Here is a 27,247-nt window from a genome sequence, read left to right as displayed (position 1 = left end):
ACAGTATGGCCTATAGTATTTTATTGTATTCCAACAATCAGTATTTTTATCGTACTCCATTATTTCCCAATCTTCCCTAATGACTAATGATGTTGAGCATCTTTTCAGGTCCTTATTGAACATTTACATATCTTCTTTGGAGAAATATCTATCTAATCTTTTGCCCATATTTTAACGTTGAAAGAGTTGTTAAGAATTCTTTATATATTCTGGAAATCCTTATTCAGATATATGATTTGCAAATATTGTCTCATATTTTGCGAGTTGTCTTTTCACTTTCTTGATGGTATCCTTCCAGGTACAAAAGTTTTTAATTTTGATGAAGTCCAATTCACCTATTTTTTCCTTTAGTCCCTTGTGCTTTTGGTGTTCTATCAAAGAAGGCTTGGGCTACTCCAAGGTCATAAATATTTATTCCTATCTTTTCCTCTAAACATTTCATAGTTTTAGCTCTTAAAATCAGGTCTATGATCTAGTTTGAGCTAATTATTGTGTATGGTAAGAAGAAAGGGTCCAACTTCATTCTTTTGCATATAGATATCCAGTTATCACAGCACCATTTTTTTTTAATGGGGTTTTCCAATTTTTAAAAAAATTTTTAAATTTTATTTTATTTTTATTTATTTATTTTTGGTTGCATTGGGTCTTCGCTGCTGAGTGCAGGCTTTCTCTAATTGTGGTGCGTGGGTTTCTCATTGCGGTGGCTTCTCTTGTTGCAGAGCACAGGCTCTAGGCGCGTGGGCTTCAGTAGTCGTGGCACGCAGGCTCAGTAGTTGTGGCTCGTGGGCTCTAGAGCGCAGGCTCAGTAGTTGTGGCGCACGGGCTTAGCTGCTCCACGGTATGTGGGATCTTCCTGAAGCAGGGCTTGAACCCGTGTCCCCTGCATTGGCAGGTGGATTCTTAGTCACTGTGCCACCAGGGAAGTCCCATCACAGCACCATTTACTGAAAAGATTACTCTTTCTCCATGATTATCTTGGCATCCTTGCTGAAAATCAGTTGACTGTTTATTTCTGGTCTCTCAATTCTATTCCATTGATTTATGTCTGTTCTTCTGCTTGTATCACACTGTCTTGATTACTGTAGCTTGGAAGTTAAGTTGTGAAATTGAAAAGTGTGAGTCTTCCAACTTTGTTCTTTTTCATGATCTTTTTTGCTATTCTGGGTCCCTTGAGTTGCCATATGAATTTTAGGATCAGCTTGTCGATTTCTGCAACTGGCATTCTGAGAGGAACCATGTTCAATTTGTAGATCCATTTGGGGAGTATTGCCATCTTAACAATAGAAAGTCTTCCAATCCATGAACATGGGAAATCTTTCCAATTTATGCAGGTCTTTAAAACTTTCAACAATGTTCTGTAGTTTTCAGGGTATAAGTCTGCACTTCTTTTGTTCAATTTATACCTACATATTTTATTCTTTTTGATGCTTTTCCTTCTACGAAGTATTTGTATCTTTTGCTCCCTTTTCCATAGGGGTGTAAATATTTTCCTCATTAAATCTGTAGGAACTCTTTAAGCATAATGACTCATTCAGGAATGCATTTTTTTAAAATAAAACTTCTTTTCTCTTTATTTGGATTATGATGTTTTTTGATGCTGGCAGTCTTTTTTTACACCAAGTAGGAATATTTAGAGAAAAAAGAGCAGTTTGTGTTACAAGATTGCACAGTTTTATAAATGTACAGTCATCCCTTGGTATCTGTGGGGGACTGGTTTCAGGACCCACAGTGGATTAACAAAATCCTTGGGTGTTCAAGTCCCATGGTCAGCCTTCTGCATCCATGAATTCAACCAACTGCAGAGGATTGTATATATTTATTGAAAAAAAATCTGCATATAAGTGGACCCACGCAGTGATACTCATGTTGCTTAAGGGTCAATTGTAATGATATCCTAGGTTCAAGAGAAACACTGCAGGTGATCAGCCAGAAATGTAATACTGAGCAGTACTGTATACTAGAAAGTTGTGGATTATCAGTGGTACTTTTGATGTTCCTTCTCAGGTTCTATTAGTTCAGAGTTTAGAAACAAGGCAGCAATAATACATTCTTCCTATACAGAATAATCAAAATTCTCTTCAACGGATCATGCTCATGCTCTTCATTATCATTCATAATTAAACATGGTTAACATTTTTTAACATTCATAAAATATCGGGGAGTATGATAAATGACTCACTTATATCAACTCATTCAAATCGAGGCAGTTGGTTCTAGAGTCTATGTTCTTAACTGGCTAGAACATAAGTACTGCAACAGAGAATCAGAACTTTGGTATCAAAGTGTGCTAACACTGAATGTTTAATGCTCCAAGGGAATTATGATGGTCTGTAGTTTTACTGATCTTTTGAAAGAACTAGCTTTTTATTTCACTAATTTTCTCTATTGTTTTTGTTTTCAGTTTCATTGATTTTTGTTCTTTTCTTTATTGTTTTCTTCCTTCTGCTTGAGTTGGGGTTATTGTGCTCTTCCTTTCCTAGTTTCATAAGGTGGGAGCTTGGTTATGCTTTAGATTTTCCTCTTTTATAACATGTGTAGTGGTACGCATTTCCCTCTTAGTGCTGCTTTAGCTGCACCACACAAGGTTTGATATGTTGCATTTTTGTTGTCACTGAGTTCAGTGTTTCCTCAAGGCTTCCTCTTTGACCCATAGATTATTTAGAAGTGTGCTGCTTAGTTTCCAAATATTGGAAACTTTCTTATCTTTCTGTTGATTTCTAGTTTGAATCCATTGATTCAATCCATTGGGTATTCTGCTGTTGTTGGGTGGAATGTTCTATAAATGTTGGTTAGATCCTGTTAGTTGATGGTGTTGCTGAGTTCTATATCCTTAACGATTTGTCTGGTTCTCAGTTGTTGAGAGAGAGGGGTGCTGAAGTCCTCAGCTCTTTTTGGGTTTGTCTGTTTCTCCTTTCCGTTCTGTCAGTTTTTGCTTCACATGTACTGTGGCACTGTTGTTTAGTACATGTACATTTAGGATTGCTATGTCTTCTTGGTGGATTAATACTTTTATTAGTATTTACTATTCTGGTAATTTTCTTTGCTCTCATGCCTACATTATCTGATATTAATATAGCCACTCCTACTTTCTTTTGATTAATATTTGCATGGTGTATCTTTTCCTAACCTTTTACTTTCAATCTACCTATATAGTTTGTTTGAAGTGAGTTCCTTGTAGAAAACAATTGGGTTGTGCTTTTTAAATCTATTCTAACCCATCTCTGTCTTTAAATAGCTGTATTTCGATCATTTACCTTTAATGTAATTTTTTTAACATCTTTATTGGAGTATAATTGCTTTACAGCATTGTGTTAGTTTCTGCTGTATAACAAAGTGAATCAGCTATGTGCATACATATATCCACATATCCCCTCCCTCTTTCTTGCATTTCCCTCCCACCCTCCTTATCCCACCCCTCTAGGTGGTCACAAAGCACTGAGCTGATCTCCCTGTGCCATGCAGCTGCTTCCCACTAGCTATCTATTTTACATTTGGTAGTGTATATATGTCAATGCTACTCTCTTACTTCATCCCAGCTTACCCTTCCCCCTTCCCGTGTCCTCAAGTCCATTCTCTACATCTGTGTCTTTATTCCTGTCCTGCCCCTAGGTTCTTGAGAACCATTTTTTTTTTTTTTAGAGTCCATATATATGTGTTAGCATACAGTATTTGTTTTTCTCTTTCTGACTTACTTCACTCTGTATGACAGACTTTAGGTCCATCTACCTCATTACAAATAACTCAATTTTGTTTCTTTATATGGCTGAGTAATATTCTATTGTATATATGTGTTATTATTGATATGATAGGTCTTAAATCTGCCATTTTATCATTTGCTGTTTGTTCACTCTGTTTTCCATTTCTGTTTTCTTTTCTGCCTTCCTGTGGGTAACCTGAATATTCTTAGAATTCCATTTTTACCTATTTATAGTATTTTTGAATGTATCTCTGTGTACAGATTTTCAGTGGTTGTTCTGGATTATTACATTATACATTCATAACTTATTACAGTCTACTAGTGTGGACATTTTACCAGTTTGAATCAAGTGTAGAAATTTTACCTCAATTTAAGTCCCTTTACTTTTCCCATTTACAATTGTTGTCAGTATTTCCTCTACATACATTGAGAACCATAAGACCATATTATTATTTTTGCTTCGGCTGCCAAACATAATTTAGAACACTCAAGATGAGAGAGGAAGTTTATTATATTCATTCATATTTTTACTTTTATTTGCCTTTTCTCTCTTCCTGATGTCCCAACATTTCTTCGTTTATCATTTCCTTCTATTTCAAGAACTTCATTTAGCCATTTTTTTTTTTAACAGTATGTCCATAGGTAACAAATTCTGTTAGTCTTCCTTCATCTGAGAATGTTTTGCTTTCCCTTTCTTTCCTGAAAGATATTTTTGCTGGGTATAGAATTCTGGGTTGACCATTCTATTCTTTCAGCACCATGGTTTCTGATGAGAAACCCACTGTTGTTCAAACTGGTTTTCCCCTATAGGTATCATTTTTCTCTGACTGCTTTCAAGATTTTTTTCTTTATCTTTATTCTCCAGAAGTTTGATTATGATGTATCTTGGCATTGGTTTATTTGGGTTTACCCTATTTGACATTAGCTCAGCTTCTTGATTCTGTAGGTTTTGCCAAATTTGGGAAGTTTTTGACATTCCTTCAAAAAGTATTTTTTTCAAATACTTTTTCCAGCCTCACTCTCTTTCTCTCCTTTTGGGGTTCTGATTATATGAATTAGACTTCTCGTTACGGTCCCATAGGTCTCAGAAGCTCTGTTCATTTTTTCCAGTCTATTTTCTTGTTCAAATTAGTTCATTTCTAAATTGTCCTGTCTTCAAGTTCACCGATTCTTTCCTCTGACCATTCCAGTCTACTGTTGAGTCCATCTACTGAGTTTTTGGGTTTTTTAAAAATTTATTTATTTTATTTAATTAATTTATTTTTTGGCTGCGTTGGGTCTTCGTTGCTGTGTGCGGGCTTTCTCTAGTTGAGGCGAGCGGGGGCTACTCTTCACTGCATTCTGTGGGCTTCTCACTGCAATGGCTTCTCTTGTTGAGGAGCACGGGTTCTAGGCATGCGGGCTTCAGTAGTTGTGGCTCGTGGGCTCTAGAGCACAGGCTCAGTAGTTGTGGTGCACGGGCTTAGTTGCTCCGCAGCATGTGGGATCTTCCTGGACCAGGGATCGAACACATGTCCCCTGCATTGGCAGGCGGATTCTTAACCACTGAGCCACCAGGGAAGCCCATCTATTGAGGTTTTTATTTTCATTATTGGAATTTTTCAGTTCTAAACTTTCCATTTGCTTCTTCTTTTTATCTTCTAAATCTCTGTTAAGAGTTCTTATTTTTCATTTGTTTCAAGTGTGTTTGTAATTGCTCAATGAGAATTTTTTTAGGATAGCTGCTTTAAATTCCTTGTCAGGTAATTCAACTTTTGTGTGCCTTGGTTTTGGCACCTGTTGATAGTCTCTGTTCATTCAAGAGATTTTCCTGGTTCTTAGTTTAACAAATGATCTTCAATTGTATTGTATTATGCTATGGAACTCTGAATCTTATGTAAATCTTCTGTGTCAGCAGACCTCCTCTGACACCATGCCAGTGTCATGCCACTGAGGAAAGAAGGACACTGCCTCATTATTTCCAGATGGGTTTGGATGTCCAGGGTGACCTGGACATTTGACCTCCACTGACTTTTGGGGGGCAGGAGAAAGGGGTGTGTCATTACTGCTGGGTGAAGATGAAAGTTCAGGCTCTCTGCTGACACCATCCCAGCAGGGATGGGGAGGGTTGTCTCATTACCAGTAGGTTGAAGTTGAAGGTTCTCCACATGGCATTCATGCTTCACCATTTCTGGTCCTTTTGGCTTTTCTTGGGGCTTTTTTGGTTTGAGTCCATTGGTTTCTCCTAATTGCTGACTTTTCCAGTACCTAATCTGAGATATATGCAGCAAAAAGAAAACCCAGTGAACTCACTGCCATGTTCTTCCTCTGGTCTAGAGGTCTCTAGGTGTAGTCTACTTTCTTTTCTCCACCTCTCAAAATCTTCTTATATTTGTTTTTTACATATTGTCTAAGGCTTTTAATTGTACTTAGTGGGAAGAATAAGGAGAAGTGCGTTTACTTCATTTTGTCTGGAACCACATGGAGTACTTTAAAATTGCCTCTTAGGCATTGATCACTAATGTGTCTTGTTTTCACAACGGGTAGTCTCCACATTCTTAGTCTTTAATGGAACAGAATTATATGCTTAATAATAACATTTACTGTTCTGTTTTATATTTTAAAACCCTGTACACATTTCTCACTGAAAACTTGATCTTTTGATGGTAAGAGATTTTCCATCATCCATGAAGAGAAGATGACGTGTACTGAATAAGATATTGCTTCTTGTCACCACATCAGGCTCTGAATTTGTATTACTTTTTTCTATATCAATTATTCTGACTCTTTCCCATTCAATATGATTAGAGATCAGTGATTCCAATTTATGAAGAAACTAAGGCTCCAAGAAGTTATATCACTTCACGAAGTTTAAAGAGCTAGTTATTTTCAGAGTTGATAGTAGCAACTTGGTATTATAACCCAGGATCCTTTCATTATAATACTGTTCCTCCTTTAATTCTGATAGTTATAACTACTTCTAACACCAACAGAGTTTCAAATATAAAAGTTCGGCGAAGTTTAGAACTGAATATGAAATAAATTAGCTGTATTATTCTGTAGTTTTGTGTGTGTGCCAAAATAGTACCTTTTAATCTGTTTTCCAATTTTTAAAAAAAGAAAAAGAAATAGATGTTCATTACAGAAACATTCAAGAGATCTAAAGAACAAAAAGAAAATAAGAGCATCAATCACATAGCTGACTGCTAATACTTTAATGCATATATTTCTGGAAACTTTCCTCTCTCTATACATATGTTTTACTTTTTAAGAAAGGGAGAAGGAAAACTAATGGTTATATATAACTAACACTGTGTTACATAGTTAAGACGTGTTTATTTAACAATACCCTATTGCTATTGACTTAGGTCGTTTCCAGACTTTTCTTATTACAGTCCAGCTAAAATGAACATGTTTGATTATTTCCTTAGGATAAATTTCAAGAGGTCAAAATTTGGTGAAAAGAAAAACATGTTTTCTTAGGCTTTTGATACCTACTGTGAAAATACACTACAGAAAAAATATACACTATGGAAAAATTTTATATATATATTTTCAAAATGGCACAATATTATTTATTTTTATTTATTTCTTCTTCTATTTATTAATTAATTTATTTTTTATTGTAAAATGTACAATGTTCTTTTGAACATACTTGTTAGAAAGGGGGGAAAAGTGATATCACATATGAAAAGACCAACTGGCCTAAGAGTGTATGACAAGAAGAAATACAGGGTTTCCCTGGTGGCGCTGTGGTTGAGAATCCGCCTGCCAATGCAGGAGACACGGGTTCGAGCCCTGGTCCAGGAAGATCCCACATGCCGCGGAGCAGCTAAGCCTGTGTGCCACAACTACTGAGCCTGCGCTCCAGAGCTGGCGAGCCACAACTCCTGAAGCCCGCACGCCTAGAGCCTGTGCTCTGCAACAAGAGAAGCCACCGCAACGAGAAGCCCGCGCACGGCAATGAAGAGTAGCCCCCGCTCGCCGCAACTAGAGAAAGCCCACGTGCAGCAACGAAGTCCCAACGCAGCCAAAAATAAATAAATAAAATAAATATATGAAAAAAAAGAAGAAATACAAAGGTATCTAGGCACCTCTTCCCCTTAGCTTGCAAGTCTCCATGAACAAAGCATAAAGAGTTTACAAAACAGGAAAGCAAATATAAACAGACAGCAACAGACTCAGCTTCATTTGTACATGCAGCTTTTAGAGGCATGTGGGCTCTATTATCATTATCTAATACCATATATATATACACACATACATATATTATACACCCACACACATATATATACATTTTAACTTTGGCTTATCCACCTGTTTTCTTTTTTTAATTAAAAATATTTTTAATTTTTAAATTTTTATTTTATATTGGAGTATAGTTGATTAATGATGTGTTAGTTACAGGTGTACAGAAAAGTGATTCAGTTATACCCATATAAGTATCCATTCTTTTTCACATTCTTTTCCCATTTATCCACCTGCTTTCTTTACTGTATTTTACCTTCATATCTTCCCCTCTCACACTCCATCCAAATTCTAGTCTCCTCATTTTTGGTCCACCTCTAGCATCTCATTTCTGTGAAACCTTTCTAGCCGAAAAAGAACTCTCCTCTTCTAGACTTCTGGCACTTACTGTTACTACAAATTGACATCTGTAGATATACCGACATCCCTCTAATTGTATAGACATCTTTATTTCCCAAGCTAGATGGCAAACTCCCTGTGGATGGGACAATGTCTTATACAGATTGGAATTTTCTGTAGTGCCTATCCTATTATAATGACTCAGTAGATAGATAATATATATGTGTTGGTTGACTTTAATGTTTCCTAATTCAGATTCAGTCAGTTTCCAAAGATTGTTGCATCTCTTTTGACATGGAATATGTGAGTACAACTCTTCTCTATTAGATTATATAGCTGCCTTAGATCTGGAGATAATATTTTATTATACTTGGAAAATATTTAAGTTACTGTTACTTTGGAATAGTAACTATGAGCAACTGGAAAACATACACAACACATTAAAACATATTTCTGCACGTGACAAAAACCATGCAGTTAAATGACAGCAGCACACACTGGGAGACAAACAATGGTTTCCTTTATAATTTCCTTATTTCATATGTGACCTCTGACCAATCAATAGGGATTCACATCCCGTACTGGTAAATGTTACTATGAAAATTTTATAAAGTACCACAGAAAAGTTGTTATACACCCATTGATTTCCTTGGGGAAAAAAAGGTGGGACAATACACAGTAATACATTTTAAAATAGCTATCTTACATTTTAAAATTTAAGTCAACTCTATAAAGGACAACTGATTTAGACATTTGTGCTCCAAATAAATCCATCTTTTTTTTAAGGCCACGCCACATGTGGGATCTTTGTTCCCTGACCAGGGATCGAACCTGGGCCCCCTGCAGTGGAAGTGTGGAGTCTTAACCACTGGCCTGCCAGGGAAGTCCCAAAATAAATCCATCTTTTAATGTAAAATAAGCAGAATAAAAATTAAGATGGTCAAACTAGGCTGCATAAATTACTCAGCTTCAACTGACTACAGCATATTTACATTATAGCTAAGAAGCAGCTTCAACTTTATCATTAAGCATGTGCATATTTTGAGCTCATTCTATCATATAAAACATTAAACAACAACCATCTCAACTGAGAAAAGAGAGCAAACCTTACCTTCACTGCTGGCAGCATGTCCAAGGAGTCCAGTATGAACAGCACTAATGCTTGCATCAGCATCATAAATTGATTAAATTGCCATGTTAGACTAAAGAGAAAAGTTGATATGAAAATGGCAAGAAGTGTCAGCCTCTGTAAAAAGAAAATCTTTGTATAATTTACATGTCTCTAGTAATGAAAAGCCTCTCAGACAAGTGTTCTCAAGAGCAGCCAATATCTCTATAAACCAAACAGAAAAACTATGAACTGTTGCTCTGAAAACTCTTGCATTTGTTATTTAAGTTCTAAATATCCTAAAGTGACACTTTGCATATAAATATTCACATACGGTATGTGTACTCCATATTATCATGGAGGCGATAATGCACCAAATCACATCTCAAGAGCAATGGCTTAAAAATTTGACAGTTTTGCAGAAATTTTGTGTGGGTTTGCCGCAATTAAGGGCAGATAATGTAGAGTACATTTTTAACATCAAAAATAAAAACATTTTCTTTGCAAAGGAGGAACAGGTTTAGAAAAAGAAAACTTAATTTAACTCAAGTTAAAAAATTGGTCATGGAATAAGAACTATTAACATGCACTCGGACACTATGAACATCACATTTTCTGAAGCTTCTAAGAATTGGAGAACTAAAAATATATACAAAGTATTATAAAAACTTACGTGAGAAAGGGGCTGTAAGTTTGGTCTCAGGAAATATGTAATTGCTGCTATCTGAATTGCAAAGAATGGCAGCGCCCAATTCTCTCTCAGTGGGATGGTAAACTCAACCCTTGTGGTATCTATTCTGCACAAGGAAAACACAAAGGGCCAAAGTAGTAATTTTTACTATCAATACCTCAAAGATTTCCTAAAGTGAAAGACATATTACATTAAGTATATTTAGATTTTGGTTCTTGGTTCTCAATAATTTGCCCTTATCATCATCATCATCATCCCTGCAACATAAAACTGGCATTGAGAAAATTTAACTAACCTGTCCACAGGTATGCAGTGGTAGAACTGGGGTAGACTTGGTCGTGCTTTATACTTGAGTCTTAATTTTGTCATTGATTAATAACTTTTAAAAGCTCCTTGACTCCCCTAGAATGTGAACCCCCAGAGGGCAAGTGTAGTTAAGTTTTCAACTTTGTACACCTAGTACCAAGAACGATCCCTACATATACTAGGAATCCAATTAATGTCTTTATTTACTTTTAATAGAAACAATAAATTTGACTTTCTTTTTTTAAAATTTATTTTTTGTTGAAGTATAGTTGAATTACAGACTTTCATTTACTCTTAGCAGGAATAATATGTTAGATTAAAATGTTAAGAGGCAGCATAACATAGTGGTCTCACACTCTGCATCTGAATTCTGACCAAGACTTAGCTCCATGTGTGCAGGTGTGTGTGTGTGTGTGTGTGTGTGTGTGTGCGTGTGTGTGTGTATGCCTTTATCTATATATAAATATATATGCCTATATAAATATTCTCATATATATATATATATATATATACACACATGCATACATAACTTAACCATTTAAGCTTCAATTACCTCACTTCTAAAATAGTAATAATAGTATCCACTCTACAGGGTTGTTAAAATAATACATATAAAGTATGATGTAAAGTGCTTGGCATATAGTAAGCACTCAATAAGGTTATAATAAAAAGTAATTTGTTGAGGATTACAACATAAAATCAACATTAGAATTCATGTTCAAGTTTTAAGACTGCTACTGAATATTGGTGTTGCTTTTAATAGGTCAGGCAATAATTCGATATATCTCGAATATGTTTTTTAAAAATGCAATTTCATAATGCTCCAGGATTTGGAAATTAATAGATATTAATTAAATAATGTTAAGAACTTCCTTACATTTGTACAGTGCTTTATACTTTGCTAATTATGAGCTGCATACAATCTTATTGAGGTTGATAATAACGATATTAATAAACCTTTTAAGAGATGAGATTTGTGGCTGGAGAAATACCGATCACACAGCAAGTTGGTAACAGAATTGGGATTATTATAGATGATTCTCTTGACTTACAATTCAATGTTTTGTTCCTCAGCTGTAGATATACATAAGTAGGACTTCCTACCTTACTAAATAAGAAAAACTCCACTAGGTAACCCAAAGAGAAAATACTCCACACAAAATGTGGCAGAACAACCTTCTTTAAACTGGAAATGAAGTAACTTCATTTTACCTTATACCTTAGAAAGGGAGAAGGGAATACTGATTCCAACTCACCTATTTGTGACATACCAGAAAGCTGCTAAGAGTCCTGATAGCCACGTACCACTCAGGAGCCAGCTGGTTATGTAAAGAGCTGTGACATAAATTGCTTGGAGTCCAAATAAGGTGTAAATATAAAAATAAACTGGCTCTATATATTTCTGTAAGGGAATGATAAAAAACGTCTGTTAAAGAAGCCCTACTCCTTCTCATTGCCATTTACAAAATATGACAGTGGAAATTTAATATTCAGAAGCTTGGTATTAATTCCAAGAAATAAGCGTACATCACTCCTTCCTGTATAAAAGTGTACTAGCAGCCTTTCTTCTCAATACAAAAGCAGAAAAGGAAGTCCCTGAGGATTCTGTCTTCTTTTTTTTTTTTTTTAAGTATTTATTTACTTGGCTGCACTGGGTCTTAGCTGCGGCATGCGGGATCTAGTACCCTGACCAGGGATCAAACCCAGGCTCCCTGCATTGGGAGCGCGGAGTCTTCACCACTGGACCACCAGGGAAGTCCCTAGTTTCATTCTTTAGACGAGTTTTACACCTAACTTCATCCAGTATTACCTTATTCACATGAGAAGTGGTCACTGTGATTTGCTAACTTTCCAGGTTGTTGTTTTTTTATTTCAAAGATAAATGAGGAGTGATCACATGTTTCCAAATGAAAATATTTATCAGCTTCTAGACTGCATACTTATAAGCCTGGAAGCATCTATATGTAAAAATATCTTAAAAAATATAAATAAAAAGCAAAATTCACAATACGTATAGAGAAAATTAGGATACTACTGTTTTTATACCAAGCCAGTTGAAGATCAGAAAAACATATGTGAAACATTCAACTTAAAATGTCAGACTTTGACTTTCATCTAATATTAAATTCAATGTCACAGAACACAACATACCTGTATGGGTAGAACTCTATATAAAATACTGAGAAAAACCTCTTGGTAAATATTCATTCGTTGAAGGAGGTTAACTGTCCTCATAGATTCGGTTTTGTTATCATATATTAAGCCATGAAAACCTAAGATTGATATTTGAAAATTCAGTAAAAGATAATTATAATTAAATTATTCATTCAAAACTATTCATAGATTCTTTAGTATATGCCAGAGAATGTGCTAGGTGTTGGGGATGTAATAGGCCTATCCATGAAAAGCATACCATATATTAGATGGACATTATTTAAATGTTTACACAAACATAGGTAAATTATAACTTCTGTGATGTAATAGAAGAACTGTATGATTCTTCTACAGAAATTTGGGCAAGAGGATTTTATATTTCCCTGCTCTGCCTTCCTGCCATGAGACCTGTAGTACCTCCTTTGGGAGAGTATATGAAGCCTCCCTCCCACCCCCAGGGATGGGTTTGGCCATTTGACTTGCTCTGACCAATGGCAGGTGAGTGGATGTGACACAGGTCACATCTGAGCAGAATCTTTAAGAGATAATGCATGCTTCCACCAGCAATCTTGCTCTTTCCCTCTGCAGTGATAACAGTATGTTCCACATAGGGGCTGGATAATGAGAGTGAGAAATAAATCTGTTGTTATAGAATTCCATTGTTATATTGAGGTCATTTGCTACTGTAACCAAGCCAACTAATTAACAGAAGGTATGAACAGTTCACAGAAGAAAACATGCACACAGTCCTTACACATCTGAAAAGATGCTCAACCTCACTCCTACTAGAATTGCAAATTAAAACTACACTAAGATATCATTTCTCACCTAGCAGCTTGGAAAAAAATCAAGAAGTTTGACAATATACTCTGTTAGTGAGGCTGTAAGGTTCTTTCATACACTGTAGTTGGGAATGCAAAATGGTATAATCCCTATGAAAGAGAATTTGGCAACACCTAGCAAAATTACATGTGCATTTACTCTTTGATCCAGGAAGCCCACGTCTAGGAATAGATTCCAAAGACAGACTGGCAAAAAGACAAAATGACATAGGTGCAAGGTCATTCCTGCAGTGCCATCTGTAAAAGCAAAAGATCAGAAACAATGCCAAAGTCCATCAACAGGAGGTGTTTTGGACTGAAATGTGTCCCCCCAAATTCCTATGTTGAAGCCCTAACCCCAATGTGTCTGTATTTGGATAGGGTCTACAAGGAGGTAAAAAGGTTAAGTGAGGTCATAGGGTGGGGCCTTAATCTGATAGGACTGGTGTCCTTATAAGAAGAGGAACCAACAAGAGAGGGCTCTCTCCCTCCCTCTATGCACACACATAGCGGAAAGGCCTTGTAAGGACATGGCAAGAAGGTGGCCATCTACAAGCCAGAAAGAGGCTTCACCAGAAACCAACCCCGACAGTACCTTGATCGTAGACTTCTGGCCTCCAGAACTGAAAGAAAATAAATTTGTACTGTTTAAGCCACCCAGTCTGTGTTATTTTGTTACGGCAGTCCTACTAGACTAATACAGGAGTGTTATGGACTGAGACTTGATATGCCCCGCTATGTTGAAGCCCTAAGGCCCCCCCCACCCCCGCAATGTGATGGTATTGAAGATGAGCCTTTGGGAGGTAATTAGGTAGAGACAAAGGTTATAAGAGGGGGACCCTCATGATGGGATTAGTGCTCTTATCAGAAGAGACACTGGAGAGCTTGCTCTCTGTCTCTGTCTTCCATGTGAGGATGCAAAGAGAGGTGGCCAGCAGCAAGCCAAGAGAGTCCTCACCAGAACCCAACTGTGCTGGTACTCTGATCTTAGACTTCCAGCCTTCGAAACTGTGAGAAGATAAATTTCTGCTTTTTTAAGCCACCCAGTCAATGTTAGTTTGTTATGGCAGCCCGAGCAGACAAAGACAAGAAGGCTACTTGAATAAACTTATGGTTACCCACACCAAGGAGTACTATGCAACTGCAAGAAAATAAGTAAGTAAATAAATAAGGAATATCATGATACTCTTCTATAGAGTGAACAAGATTTCAGACAAGTGAAAAAAGCAAAATAGAGGACAGTGTATACAGTAAGCAGGGGTTTTTCTGTAATAAAAGGGGAAAATATGAATATATAAAGTATTTGCTTATATTGAAAATACTAACTGTAGAAGAATAAACCAAAAACTAATACAAATAGTTACCTAAAGAGTGAGGAAAGAAACAGGGTAGAGGTGACAGGGATGGAGATGGACTTCCCTGAATGCTCCCTGTTGTATAGTTTTGGCTTTGGAACCATGTAAACATTTTTTTTAATAAGTATAAAAAATATATAAAATTTTTTAACAAAGCAATCATTGAAAACCAAAAGCAAGATAAAACAAAGAAACCTACTGAGTTGGTAGCTTGGTCACATAAAAAGAACTCTTTCCAGTGTTCTTGGGAATAGAGGAATGTGACTGTAAATTCCTAGTAGGCTACATCCTAAGGACAAAAAGAATTACAAAGACAGCTTGAACTGTTTTCAGGCAATCATACTGTTAGTAGCAATATTATCATTGCTACACTGAAAGTATTATACATAGCAGCATAAAACAAATAAGTGATAATGTCATAGAAGCCAAAATGTTCAACTTAAAGAAAAAAAGATACAAATATAAAGTCAAAAAAGTAAAAACCTTGTTATCCTAATTTTGAACTAAAAATAGCTATACTCATATTTTCTTTTAGGAAAAAAAATCACATTTCCTACTCTCCTCACTAAAGGTCTGGAAACAAGGACCAAACTAGTAGCAATAAGTGCCTCTAGTAACCAGATTGTGGTCTCTAAATAGCCACTAAAGAGAACTGGGGCTCCTTGGAGAAACAGCTGATTCTAGGTCACGGGTAGGAAATACACAAAATGGGCTTGAAACATCTTGTCATGCCAAAGGAGTTTTCAAAGGCTACTGGAGTCATGTCAAAAAGACAGCAGTTGGTGGTTAAGAATCCACCTGTGAAGGCAGAGGACAAGGGTTCAAGCCCTGGTCCGGGAAGATCCCACATGCCGCAGAGCAACTAAGCCCGTGTGCCACAACTACTGAGCCTGCGCTCTAGAGCCCACGAGCCACAACTACTGAGCCTGTGTGCCACAACTACTGAAGCCTGCATGCCTAGAACCTGTGTTCTGCAACGAGACAAGCCACCGCAATGAGAAGCCTGTGCACCACAATGAAGAGTAGCCCCGGCTCGCCGCAACTAGAGAAAGCCCGCGCAGCAACGAAAACCCAATGCAGCCAAAAATAAAAATTAAAAAAAAAAAAAAAAGACAGCAGCTGATTTGAAGGGCATCCCACTGGCCAAAGACTGGACAACTTGTTATAAGAAGAATAATGCAAAAGATTGAAACACATGAAATATGTTAGAAATCCATGTGTTTATGATAATATTTAGAAAGCAAACCTTTAGGGGATGCTAGAGAGGTAACTCATTCTAAAACAAAGGGAAAGGATCAATACTTATCCCACCTTTCCTTTAGGAACTGACATTCTGGGTTGCCAAATAGTTGATGAGAAAACGTTTTTACTTAGAGAGGAAGTCCATCTGATAATGATGGACGGAATTACAGAATCAGAATATCACCATGCTATAGTCCTTATGCAATGAACAGATTTAAGTAATGATCATCAATGGTGATAAACCTAGGTGAAAGGCTAAGAACTTAATAATGGATGGCCCAGTCTACACTCCAAAAGAATGAGCTGCACATTATGCACCCCCTGATGTGGAAGTATACAACACCATCTAGGAAGTATTCTTGCCAAAAAGCAGAACCTAAATCTGCGCAAGCCTCTAGATCTAACTGCCAATTAAGAGGAAATTCAGACAACAGAGAAACACTGAACGGCACCATTGGGGCTCCACCCAAATCCAGAAAGTAGAAAACTCTCAGACAAAGCAGTCAGTGTTTTCAGTGAAGAATTACAAGAAAAAAAGATGGTGAGAAATCTATAGCTTAAAAGAAACAAAGACGTAGCGAAAGACTGCAATGTATGAGCTTTATTTGGATTTCAAAAACTACATTAAAAATCTGTAAGATAAGAGGAAAATGAGAAAATTGAGCAGATATTTGATATTAAGTAATTTCTTAATTGTGATAATGACAACTTGGTTATGTTTATAAAAGGGAGTTGCCATTCTTTAGAAAAATATACTGATATATTTACACATGAAGCAATATGATGTCTTGGAGTTACTCCAAAATTATCCAGGTTGAGGATGGGGGTAGAGAGGAAACAAGATTGGTCATAAACTGGTAACCACTGTAGTTGAGTGATACTTGAGTGCAAATCCATTAGAGGATTCTCTCTACCTTTTTATATGTTTGAAAGTTTCTAAAAGAATAATCTTAACAAATAAATGAATTGAAACAGATCAACCACTGAGTTCATAGTGATACTAAGAAAGAAAATACTCATTATTCACCTTTAGAGCAGAGTTTTTCAACTTCAACACTACCGGTATTTTGACATTTTGGCCCCGATAATTCTGTGTTGGGGGACTGTCCTGAGCACTGCAGGATGTTTAGCAGCATCTCTGCCCTCGACTCACTGAATTCCAGTAGCACACTCACCCTCTCCCCCCTAAAGTGTAACAACCAAAACCATCTCTGGACATTCCAGATGTCCCCCAGGGACACAACTGCCCTTCAATAAGAACCCCTGCTTTGGGGAATGCTGGAGAAGCAACTCATAATTTTGAGAACTTGTAAGTACAGCTGATTCTCATTACTCACCGCAGTTATGTTCTATAAAATTGCAATGAAAACTGTATTAGCAATACTGAATGAGTAGGAAACACAGGGTTACTTTCCTACAAGCTTCTGGTCATGCATTTTCATCAACTGATCAACACATGACCTTGATTTATATGAGTTTTTGTCTAAAGACACCTTTAGTATATACTGTTGATTCATTAACATTTAACTCATGGCCGACAGCACTCTAACTCACACCTGAACAAAGCTTATCTAACACAAGGTATTTTCTCTGTATGCCTTCACCACAGCCTTCTCGCACTTAGGAAAACTAGACAGCACTGCAGCACTATGCTTGGGGGCCACTTTAAACAGGAAAATCACCAACAAAAACCACAAAAATGCAAAAAAAACATGGCACTAAACAGACTGTGAAAAGGACTCTGTAGTCTGATAGCTGAAACATGAAAGCACTGCATCACCTTATTTGGCCTCAGCTGGGAACACACACATCAAGCAACTAAAAATTTTCACTGCTGTGCACATGCCTGTGAATGACTGTGAAAGCACCAGGACTACTGATTCTGGGGTTACAAATAAGTTTCAGAGAGTAGGTGAATTTGCAAATATAGAATCCATGAATAATGAGGATCAACTGTATGGGGGAAAAATCAACACTTATCCTGCCTTTTTTGATAAACTGTAGCTCGGGGTAATCAAATAGCTGATGAGAAAAAGGTTTTCTATCTAACAGAGTTCCAGCTAATAAATGCAGGAGGAATGAGAGTCACTTCTGTAACTCTATTGAAATAATGGACAGAGGCAATAGTCATCAATGGCTACTAAAACCATTAAGTGCAAGGCTGGTGGGTAATTCACCTTATTATGTGTGAATGCAACTATCCACACAGGAATCAACTGATTAGCTTCTATGGCACTAAAAGAAAGGCAACCAAAATTTCATGTCTCCTATCGTGATAAAATTAGAAGTACAAAACATCGTCCATGAAGAATTCTTGCCAAAAGTATATCTGATTCCAAACAAAGCATAGAAAAAGGCAATTCTGTTATGTGCACCCATATTAAGCATATATTGAGTACGAGAGACCCTTTTGGAGGGTTCCATTAAATGGAGTAAAGGTAAAGAGTATGTGCTCTAAACCACTTAGAAACACAGAAAATGTGGGAAAATGGTAACTGCAAAATAAAGGAATGAATGGGGACACTGGGGACAAAAAAGACAACTGTAATTCTCATTTGTACTACCAAAACATCTCCTGTTTTCAGACAAAACTCCTTTCACATACAAAGGCCTTTTCCAAAATGACCATGAAAACAATTAACAGCAAAACCAAGAAATTGTGAACAGATAATTTGGGATGGAGTAGAGCTGAGAAGCAAGGAGAGGAGAACTACATAAAATATTACATAACTTCTTCCAAAGCAAAACATTTTCATGGATTGATTATATTAACAAGGAAAAAAACTATACAAGTTCAAAGAAAAACTACACAAAATCTATAAAGCATTTAGAATGCATTAGTCCAAAAGTATATTTTAGCAGAAATATTGAAAAGAATGCAGTAGACCCCAAATGAAACTATTAGCTGTGATTACCTTGCATGAGGGTTGGAGCCTGCAGCATCTGCTTGTAGTAGGAGTAATACAGTCCACATTCTGTTCTGAATGAGATTTCTCGCTCCACTTCCTGAAATAAAGTTAGGTCTACTGGGTTTACATGACCTAGTTTTGTTTAATTATCTATTGTCACTGTAGAAACAGGATATAGAACTACAACTTAAAAAGAAAAACACAAAAACAAAAACCTCTGACAATAGTCTTAAGAAATCTTGGCAAATAAAAACAATAAAAGGCTGATAATTATTGAAGCTGGGTGTATATTATCTATTTTTGTGGATGTTTAAAATTTCCTATAACAAGCCATTTTTAACAATGGAGAAAACTAGTTCCATTTAAGTTAATGTTTCAGAGTTAACGTTTTTCTTTAATTTCATACAAATTAAAACCTTAAAAAAGTACCACCATTCTTATGTAATATTAGTGAGAAACAAAATAGGGACAGTAGAAAAAAGTCTCTCAAATAAAAAGAACTATAACTGCGTTAGACACCTGCCTAAAAGCTAACAATATTATATAAGATTAATAATTTTCTTTTTATTCTAAGAATACAAGGTATTCTTAGTAAAATGGGGCAGACCTTTTACATGTGAATTTTACTTTGACAAGTGTAACCTTGGTGGAAAGATGTTCATGTAGGAAAACGGATACAGGAAATATTAAACTGCTTTTATATAAACATTCAATTTTAGAAGAACTGAAAATTTAAAGTAGTAGCTATTAGTCAATTTGGTTTTAAGGTGCTTTTATGAAATTTAAGATTTAAATCAGTAATATAAAATATGGAGGCAACTGGTAACAAGAATGGGGAAGACTTTCTGGAATAATCCTATTAATACTCTTAGATCCTATATTTCATATATATATATATAACAGTATAAATGAACAAAAAATTATAACCTATGTCATTATAGATTCTTTTACACCAGTGTTCAAAAAACCAGGTTCTGCAACACATTGTCTAAAATGTAATACCATCTATGTTTTTTCCTATACAGCGGATCCATATTCCACAAACCCAACTTTACTGGGGGAGGATGATATACACTGAATATCTTACTTTCTAGTGGATAAACTTCTTTTAGCACATCTTTGTTTTCCCCTACCTCCAATTATTTTTCAAATAGTAATAAACATTTCATTAAAAGAACCAGTCATGCTATTTATCTTCAGATCTGGAGATTATTTAATGTACTTCCTTCTGCCCTTAAGATATTTAAAGAGGGACTTCCTTGGTGGTCCAGTGGTTAAGAATCCGCCTTCCAATGCAGGGGACGCGGGTTCGATCCCCGGTGGGGGAACTAAGATCCCACACGCCACGGGCCAAAGAAGAGCCCACGCGCCCGCAACTAAGACCCGACGCAGCCAAAAATAAATAAATAAATTAAAAAAAAAAGATATTTAATGAAATATTTCTCTTACCCTTTAAAAAAGTATTATAGATTAATTCCCGAATAGAGCATTGAAGAAATACTCAACTATCAAAGAGTATAAACATCCACTTACTGATATTAAAACAATTATGTTTCATCATTATTAACTCTTTTTTAAAAAAGCAGAAGGCACAGGGTAGCAAACCTTCTTATATAATGAGCTTCCTTTCACAGAAAACAAATTTATCCTTGGGAAATCAAACATGAGAAGAGAAGGCTCATCAAGTTTTGAAATTTAATTTCATTAGCACACTTGCTTTACAAAAAGGACAACAGAAAATGATGTAGCTCTTTTAGCTTTTACATTTGCTACTGATTTGTGTTGTATCTTTCATACCTGTGAAGTTTTATCTTCTGATCAGTCACATTAATCCATTCACCTTTAATCTTTGGGAAAAACTGCTCCATTGCTTTTGATAACATAAAACTAAATTGGTATTAATTGTTTCCAGAATGTTCAACTTCCTCCTTGGTCAGGTAACCATAGAAACTATGAATTGACATTAACTAGCTTTTGTCCATGCAAATAAGAAGAAAAAACACATTAAGTATATTACATGCCTTTCCTTCTCTCCAGCTGCCTTAAAGTGTTCAAAGTGTGGCTGCCTTCAATGGAATATTCTAACATCAAACACTCATGCCCATTTTGCAAATATGTTCCTATAAAAGAGTTTCATCTTCAAGAAATTCATGGAAAAGACTCTGACAAGTACAGGTTTCTGGTAACTGACTGTACTGCTGAACTGAATGAATAAGCATTTTCAGAACTCTAATGAAAAACTGATGAACTCATAAAACTGCTAACAAAAGATCAAGATGAAAAAAAAGAAATTAATTACATGGGACTGAGTGAACTGATGAGGATGAGTATAATTTTTGTGACTTTCTGTCTGAATTAAAAAAAAAAAATCCCACAAGGACTCAGAGGAAAAGAATATACAAATCAATTTTCACTGCAAAGTAAAGGAGCTGTTACAGTGGAGGATTACTGGACTGAATGTCAATATTATGACATAGTATAAGTGTGTTTCATGTTTGGTAATTGCAATCATTGTTGCTTTTGTTGTGGTCATCCATGTACAATGCTTGGTGTCAGTCTATCTATCTCTTGTAAAAATAAAATACAGTGTGTGTGTGTGTGGAAAAAAAAAAAAAAAAAAAAAAAAACACTCATGCCCAAACCAAACTGGAGGACTAAATCAGTCATTCACATGTAGGGGGCTCCTTATCGGACATGGTTCTAAAAGGAGACTGACTTCATGAAGAGGCAGAAAGAGAAAAAAAACTGCTCAAAGTACTAAAAGTAGAAAGCCACTTTTGTGCCCCATCTCTCTCTCTTTAACATACCCAGAATGTGTAAAGAACAGAGGGGATCCTGATTAGTAAAAATGCCTTTCAACATGATTAATTGGTAATCTTGGCACCAGCTGTATAGAACCAAATGCTATACTTTATTAGACGGACACTTGCAAGTTTTACATCTGCTTCATGCTAAGAGAACATCTGCTCTACTCAAACACTTTTCCAGTTTTTATACAGCAATTTATACTTTGCCTGGTGGACAGTGCCAATGAAAAGGTACACCAATAGAAGTTACCCTCTGAAGAACACAAAATGAACAAATACTTCATATTTTAAATTGCACAAGTTCCACAGGGGAAGCACTGTTGAGAGAATAAAAAACATCGTCTCTGAAGATGACAGAAAAAAGCAGAAAGACAAAATAATTGTATTTTTAAGAAATTGTACAGCTAAAGCCATTTAAGTAGCAGTTAATATAGTAATTTAATAGAAGTACTAAAAGGAAATTGGCGTGAAGAAAAAAAAATGACTAATTAATGTTGCCAGGGCATGCAACTAATGATTTGCATGCCCTGGCAACACACAAAAGGTAACAAGCCCTTTTAGACAAATGACACCAAATTTGCAAAGGAACCATATCATTAGTTTAAAAAAATCTCATGTAAGTAACTTTTGTTTATAAAAATTGCCCCCCCCCCCAAACAACTAGGCAACTGGTAGTGGGGAAGCCATTGGAAGATTAACATTGGGGCTTCCCTGGTGGTGCAGTGGTTGAAAATCTGCCTGCCAATGCAGGGGACACAGGTTCGAGCCCTGGTCTGGGAAGATCCCACATGCCGCGGAGCACCTAGGCCCGTGAGCCACAATTACTGAGCCTGCGCGTCTGGAGCCTGTGCTCCGCAACAAGAGAGGCCGCGATAATGAGAGGCCTGCGCACCGCGATGAAGAGTGGCCCCCACTTGCCACAACTAGAGAAAGCCCTCGCACAGAAACGAAGACCCAACACAGCCATAAATAAATAAATAAATAAAAATTAAAAAAACTTTAAAAAGAATATCACCAAACATTCCGAGAAGCAACTGGCCCTGAATCTGATCAGGGACCAATTCTAATCTCTTAATACAAAAAAAAAAAAAAAAAAAAGAAAGATTAACATTAAAGATAACATTAATATTAAAGATTACATTAAAGACAAATGTAATCTTTCAGAATTAGGTTAACAAATCATCTCACCAAGCAAGCAACAGTAGCTCATGATAAGACAGCTGTTCTTAAAGTTCTGTACAGGGAATCATGCCCTCAGCAAACGTATTCATGGCACATGCACGGTTTATTGTCTGGTTAAATTCATGTCCATCTGTTAGAATGGAATGATTCTTGCCCTAGAGTTGATTAAAAGCCATGACATGTGACAGCTGCCAAGCAGTGTTTGTGACTAGGTCAGACTATTGTTGAAGTGACAGTATTTCCACTGGGCTCGGCTGAAGCAATTATTAGTTGTGGTTCTACCATAGTTACCACCGTGCGGATTAACCCTATTTGGTCTAAAGATTCCTTGCTTTGCAGGAGTATTCAATGGGAAGATATGCAAATTCTATAAAATCAAATAAATAAGAAAAAATGTTAGCATAAGGAAAAAAGACTTAAAAAAATTGAGTGACTTGAGTACTTTTGGCCAAATGAGAATTACCTTTCCTTATAACTGAACGTTTATTTGCTGAGGAAACAAAAAGGTGTAAGAATTCAGTCCTTGATCCCAAGGAGTTTTAGTTTCAATGAGAAAGAACAATGCATTTTTTAAAAAAGAAAATGACTGTTCAAGGAAAGACAGGTATCAATTAGAAGGAATGACAATTCTTTGCCTATTAAACTAGCCTCCCCACTGGATTCTGTGCTTCTAATTGGTATCTTCTTCCTCCAATCGATCTTCATCATTCACTCATTCATTCATCCATCCATCCATTCATTTATTCATTCAACAAATACCTAGTGACCACCAACAATTGACAAGCATTCTTTTGCTGGGAGATTTAGCAGGGAAGAAAAGAGACACAAATCTCTGCCTTCATGGAATTTATAATCTAGAGCAGAAGGAGACGGGAACAAATAAACAAGTAAAATATAAAAAGGAAAGCAGAGAAGTGGTATAGGGAGGGAAGGGGGTGGTGCCGTGATCCTGGAGGTGGGCAGGGAAGGCCTCACTGATGAAGCGACACTGACCAGAGACCGGAAGAGGTGAGGTAGTGAGCCATGTGGATATCTGAGGGGAGAGCCCATCAGTCAGACAAAACAGCCCACATGCACCCTGGAGATCAGCTAGGAAGACAGCGTGGCTGGAGTGGAGGGAACAAGGAAGGGGCAGTAATAAGGTCGGGGGGCTGTAGGGGCAGAAGTAGAATCTGAGATGTAATGTGGGGTTAGGGGCTGGGCCACAGAGTCTGGGAGACACAAGGACTCTCAGCTCGTACTCTGAGCTAGAAGGTGTGTGTGCAGGAGGTGGGGAGGTCAGGAGTTTGGTTTTAGACATGCTGAGTTTGAATGTGAAGGGTTTTGAGCAGAGACATACCCCGCTATACATTTAAAAGAATCGCACTGGCTGCTGTGTTCAGAATAGATTCTATGGGGCAAGGGCAAAGCCGGGAAACCAGGAAGGGGGCTGCTGAAGTAATCCTGGTAGAGACAAAGGCGGAGGTTGTGAGAGGTGATTGGATTCTAGATACTGTCAAAAGAAAACTGATTGGGATTTCCTGAAGGATTTAATGTGGGCCACATGTGCCTACTTAATTTAATTACAATTAAAAATTCAGGGGCTTCCCTGGTGGCGCAGTGGTTAAGAATCCGCCTGCCAATGCAGGGGACATGGTTCAAGCCCTGGTCCGGGAAGATCCCACATGCTGCGGAGCAACTAAGCCCGTGTGCCACAACTACTGAGCCCATGTGCCACAACTACTGAAACGTGCGCACCTACAGCCTGTGCTCCGCAACAAGAGAAGCCACCACCATGAGAAGCCTGCGCACTGCAACAAAGACCCAACGCAGCAAATAAATACATACATAGATAAATAAATTTAAAAAACAATTAAAAGTTCATTTTCTCAGTTCCTGAGCATATTTGGACAATGGCTATAGTATTACCACAGCACAGATAAAGAACTCTTCAGCCAACAGAAATTTCTTTTGAATACCATTGTTCTAGTGTTTCCCTAATCAGTAAGATCTTAACATTTGGTCTTAGATGTATGCATGCTATATTTAAACAAAAAATATGCATCTAGTCTTTTAAATTTCACTGAGATAGAATTCACATACCATACAATTTACCCTTTTAAAGTGTACAAGTCAGTGGCTTTTACTATATTCATAGAGTTATGAATCCATCAGCACAATCAATTTTGGAACATTTTCATTACCCACACTCCTGGGCTGTCACCCTGCAAATTCCACACGCCCTCTAACCCTAAGCAATCACCAATCTACTTTCTGTCTCTTTAGATTGGCCTCTCCTGGAATTATTGAATATGTGTCCTTTGCACCTGGCTTCTTTCAATTAGCATGTTTTCAAGGTTCGTCTATGCTGTAGCATGTATCAGCGATTCATTTCAAAACTGCTGAATAATATTCCATCGTATGGATATACCACCTTTTCTTGACCCATTCATCCACTGATGACATTAGAGTTGTTTCCTCTTTTTGGCTATTATGAAAGATGCTGTTATGTACATTTGTTTACAATTTTTTTGTGGATATGTTTTCATTTTTCTTGGGTATACCCTTAGGAGTAGAATTGCTAAGATCATGCGATAACTCTGTCTGATTGAGGACCTGCTGGACTTTTTTCAAAGTGGTTGCATCATCTTACATTCCCACCAGCAGCGTAGATGGGTTCCAACTGCTCCACATCCTTGTCAACAGTTGTTATTATGTCTTTTTATAATAACCCTGCTAGTAGGTGTGAAGTGTTATCTCACTGTGGTTTTGATTTCAATTTCCCTGGTAGTTAATGGGGCTGAGCATCTTTTCATGTGCTTGTTGGCCATATGTAAATCATCTTTGGAGAAATGTCTATTAAGTCCTTTGCTCATTTTAAATTTTAGGTTGTCTTTTTATCATTAAGTTGTAATAGTTATTTATATTTTCTAGATACAAATCCCTTACCAGACATGATTGGTAAATATTTTCTCCCACTCTGAGTGTTGTCTTTTCACTTTCGTGATGGTGTACTTTGGAGCACAAAAGTTTCTAACTTTGATGACGTCCAATTTAACTACTTTTCCTTCAGTCACTTGTGCTTTTGGTGTTGTATCTAAGAAAGCTTGGCCAACCCAAGGCCATGAAAATTTATTTATGTTTTCTTCTAAAAGTTTCATAGTCTTAGCCCTTACATTTGGGTCTATGATCCATTTTGTGTTAGTTTTTGCATGTAGTATGAGAAAAGGGCCCAAATTCATTCTTTTGCATGTAAATATCCAGTTGTCTCCAGACCATTTGTTAAAAAGACTATTCTTTCTCCATTTGTCTTGGTACCTCTGTTGAAAATCAACTGACCATAAACGTAAGGTATATATTTCTGGACTCAATTCCATTCCATTGATCTATATGTCCATTCTTAAGCCAGCACTACACTCTCTTGATTATTGTAGCCTTGATATTGCAGGTTTTGAAATCAGGAAGTGTGAGTCTCCCAACTTTGTTCTTTTTCAAAATTGTTTTGCCTATTCTGGGTCTCTTATTCCACATAAATTTTAGGATCAGTTTGTCAATTTCTGCAAAAAATCCACCTGGGATTCTGAGAGGGATCATGTTGAACTTGGGGAGTATTGCTATCTTAACAATACTGTCTTCAATGCATGGATATGGTTTAAGTTTTATACTTTTTGGTTAAATTTATTCCTAAGTATTTTACTTTTTGTTGATGTGTAAGTGGAATTGCTTTCTTTTTTTTTAAAATAAATTTATTTTATCTTTGGCTGTGCTGGGTCTTCGTTGCCGCACACGGGCTTTCTCTAGTTGTGGCGAGCAGGGGCTACTCTTCGTTGCGGTGTGTAGGCTTCTCATCGCAGTGGCTTCTCTTGTTGCGGAGCACAGGCTCTAGGCGTGTGGGCTTCAGTAGTTGTGGCGCACGGGCTTAGTTGCTCCGCAGCATGTGGGATCTTCCCGGACCAGGGCTCAAACCCGTGTCCCCTGCATTGGCAGATGGATTCTTATCTACTGTGCCACCAGGGAAGCCCTGGAATTGTTTTCTTAATTTCATTTTTGGATTGCTCACTGCTACTGTATAGGAATACAACTAATTTCTGCATATTGATCTTGTATCCTGCAACCCTGATAAACTCATTTATTAGTTCTAATAGTTTTTTTTAGTGGATTCTATATACGTGTCATCTACAAATAGAGACAGTTTTACTTCATACCTTTCATTTCATTTTCTTGCCATTATTTCCCTGACAAACTGTCTAGTACAATGTTGAATACAAGTGGCTACAGCAGAAATCCTTGTCTTGTTCCTGATCTTAGGGAGAAAGCGCTCAGTCTTCCATCATTAAGTATGCTCTTAACTGTGGGTTTTTGACAAATGCCCTTTATGAGGCTAAAATTCTCTTCTATTTCTAGATAGTTGAGCATTTTTATCATAAAGG

At 36.8% G+C, this 27,247-nt stretch overlaps 1 protein-coding gene across 4 annotated transcripts in view; it reads right to left on the bottom strand.

Annotated features, from left to right (window-relative positions):
- DPY19L3 (dpy-19 like C-mannosyltransferase 3) overlaps positions 1–27,247 on the bottom strand; it is a 71,067-nt gene that overhangs the window by 29,458 nt on the left and 14,362 nt on the right. For 2 of the 4 annotated variants that reach the window (XM_057534645.1, XM_057534647.1), the window contains 5 exons: positions 18,856–18,946; positions 12,520–12,641; positions 11,625–11,770; positions 10,045–10,168; positions 9,375–9,509 (listed from right to left, as the gene is read on the bottom strand). In XM_057534645.1, the coding sequence (XP_057390628.1) occupies positions 9,375–9,509; positions 10,045–10,168; positions 11,625–11,770; positions 12,520–12,641; positions 18,856–18,946 (618 nt within the window). Of the gene's footprint in view, positions 1–9,374; positions 9,510–10,044; positions 10,169–11,624; positions 11,771–12,519; positions 12,642–13,938; positions 13,967–14,897; positions 14,981–18,855; positions 18,947–27,247 lie in introns of those variants that run through there. The other 2 variants (XM_028164944.2, XM_057534646.1) reach the window with 2 other exon arrangements.

This window comes from Balaenoptera acutorostrata, chromosome 19 (assembly GCF_949987535.1).
Source record: "Balaenoptera acutorostrata chromosome 19, mBalAcu1.1, whole genome shotgun sequence".
Lineage (NCBI taxonomy): Eukaryota > Metazoa > Chordata > Mammalia > Artiodactyla > Balaenopteridae > Balaenoptera > Balaenoptera acutorostrata.
This window is presented reverse-complemented; position numbering and strand designations above follow the sequence as displayed.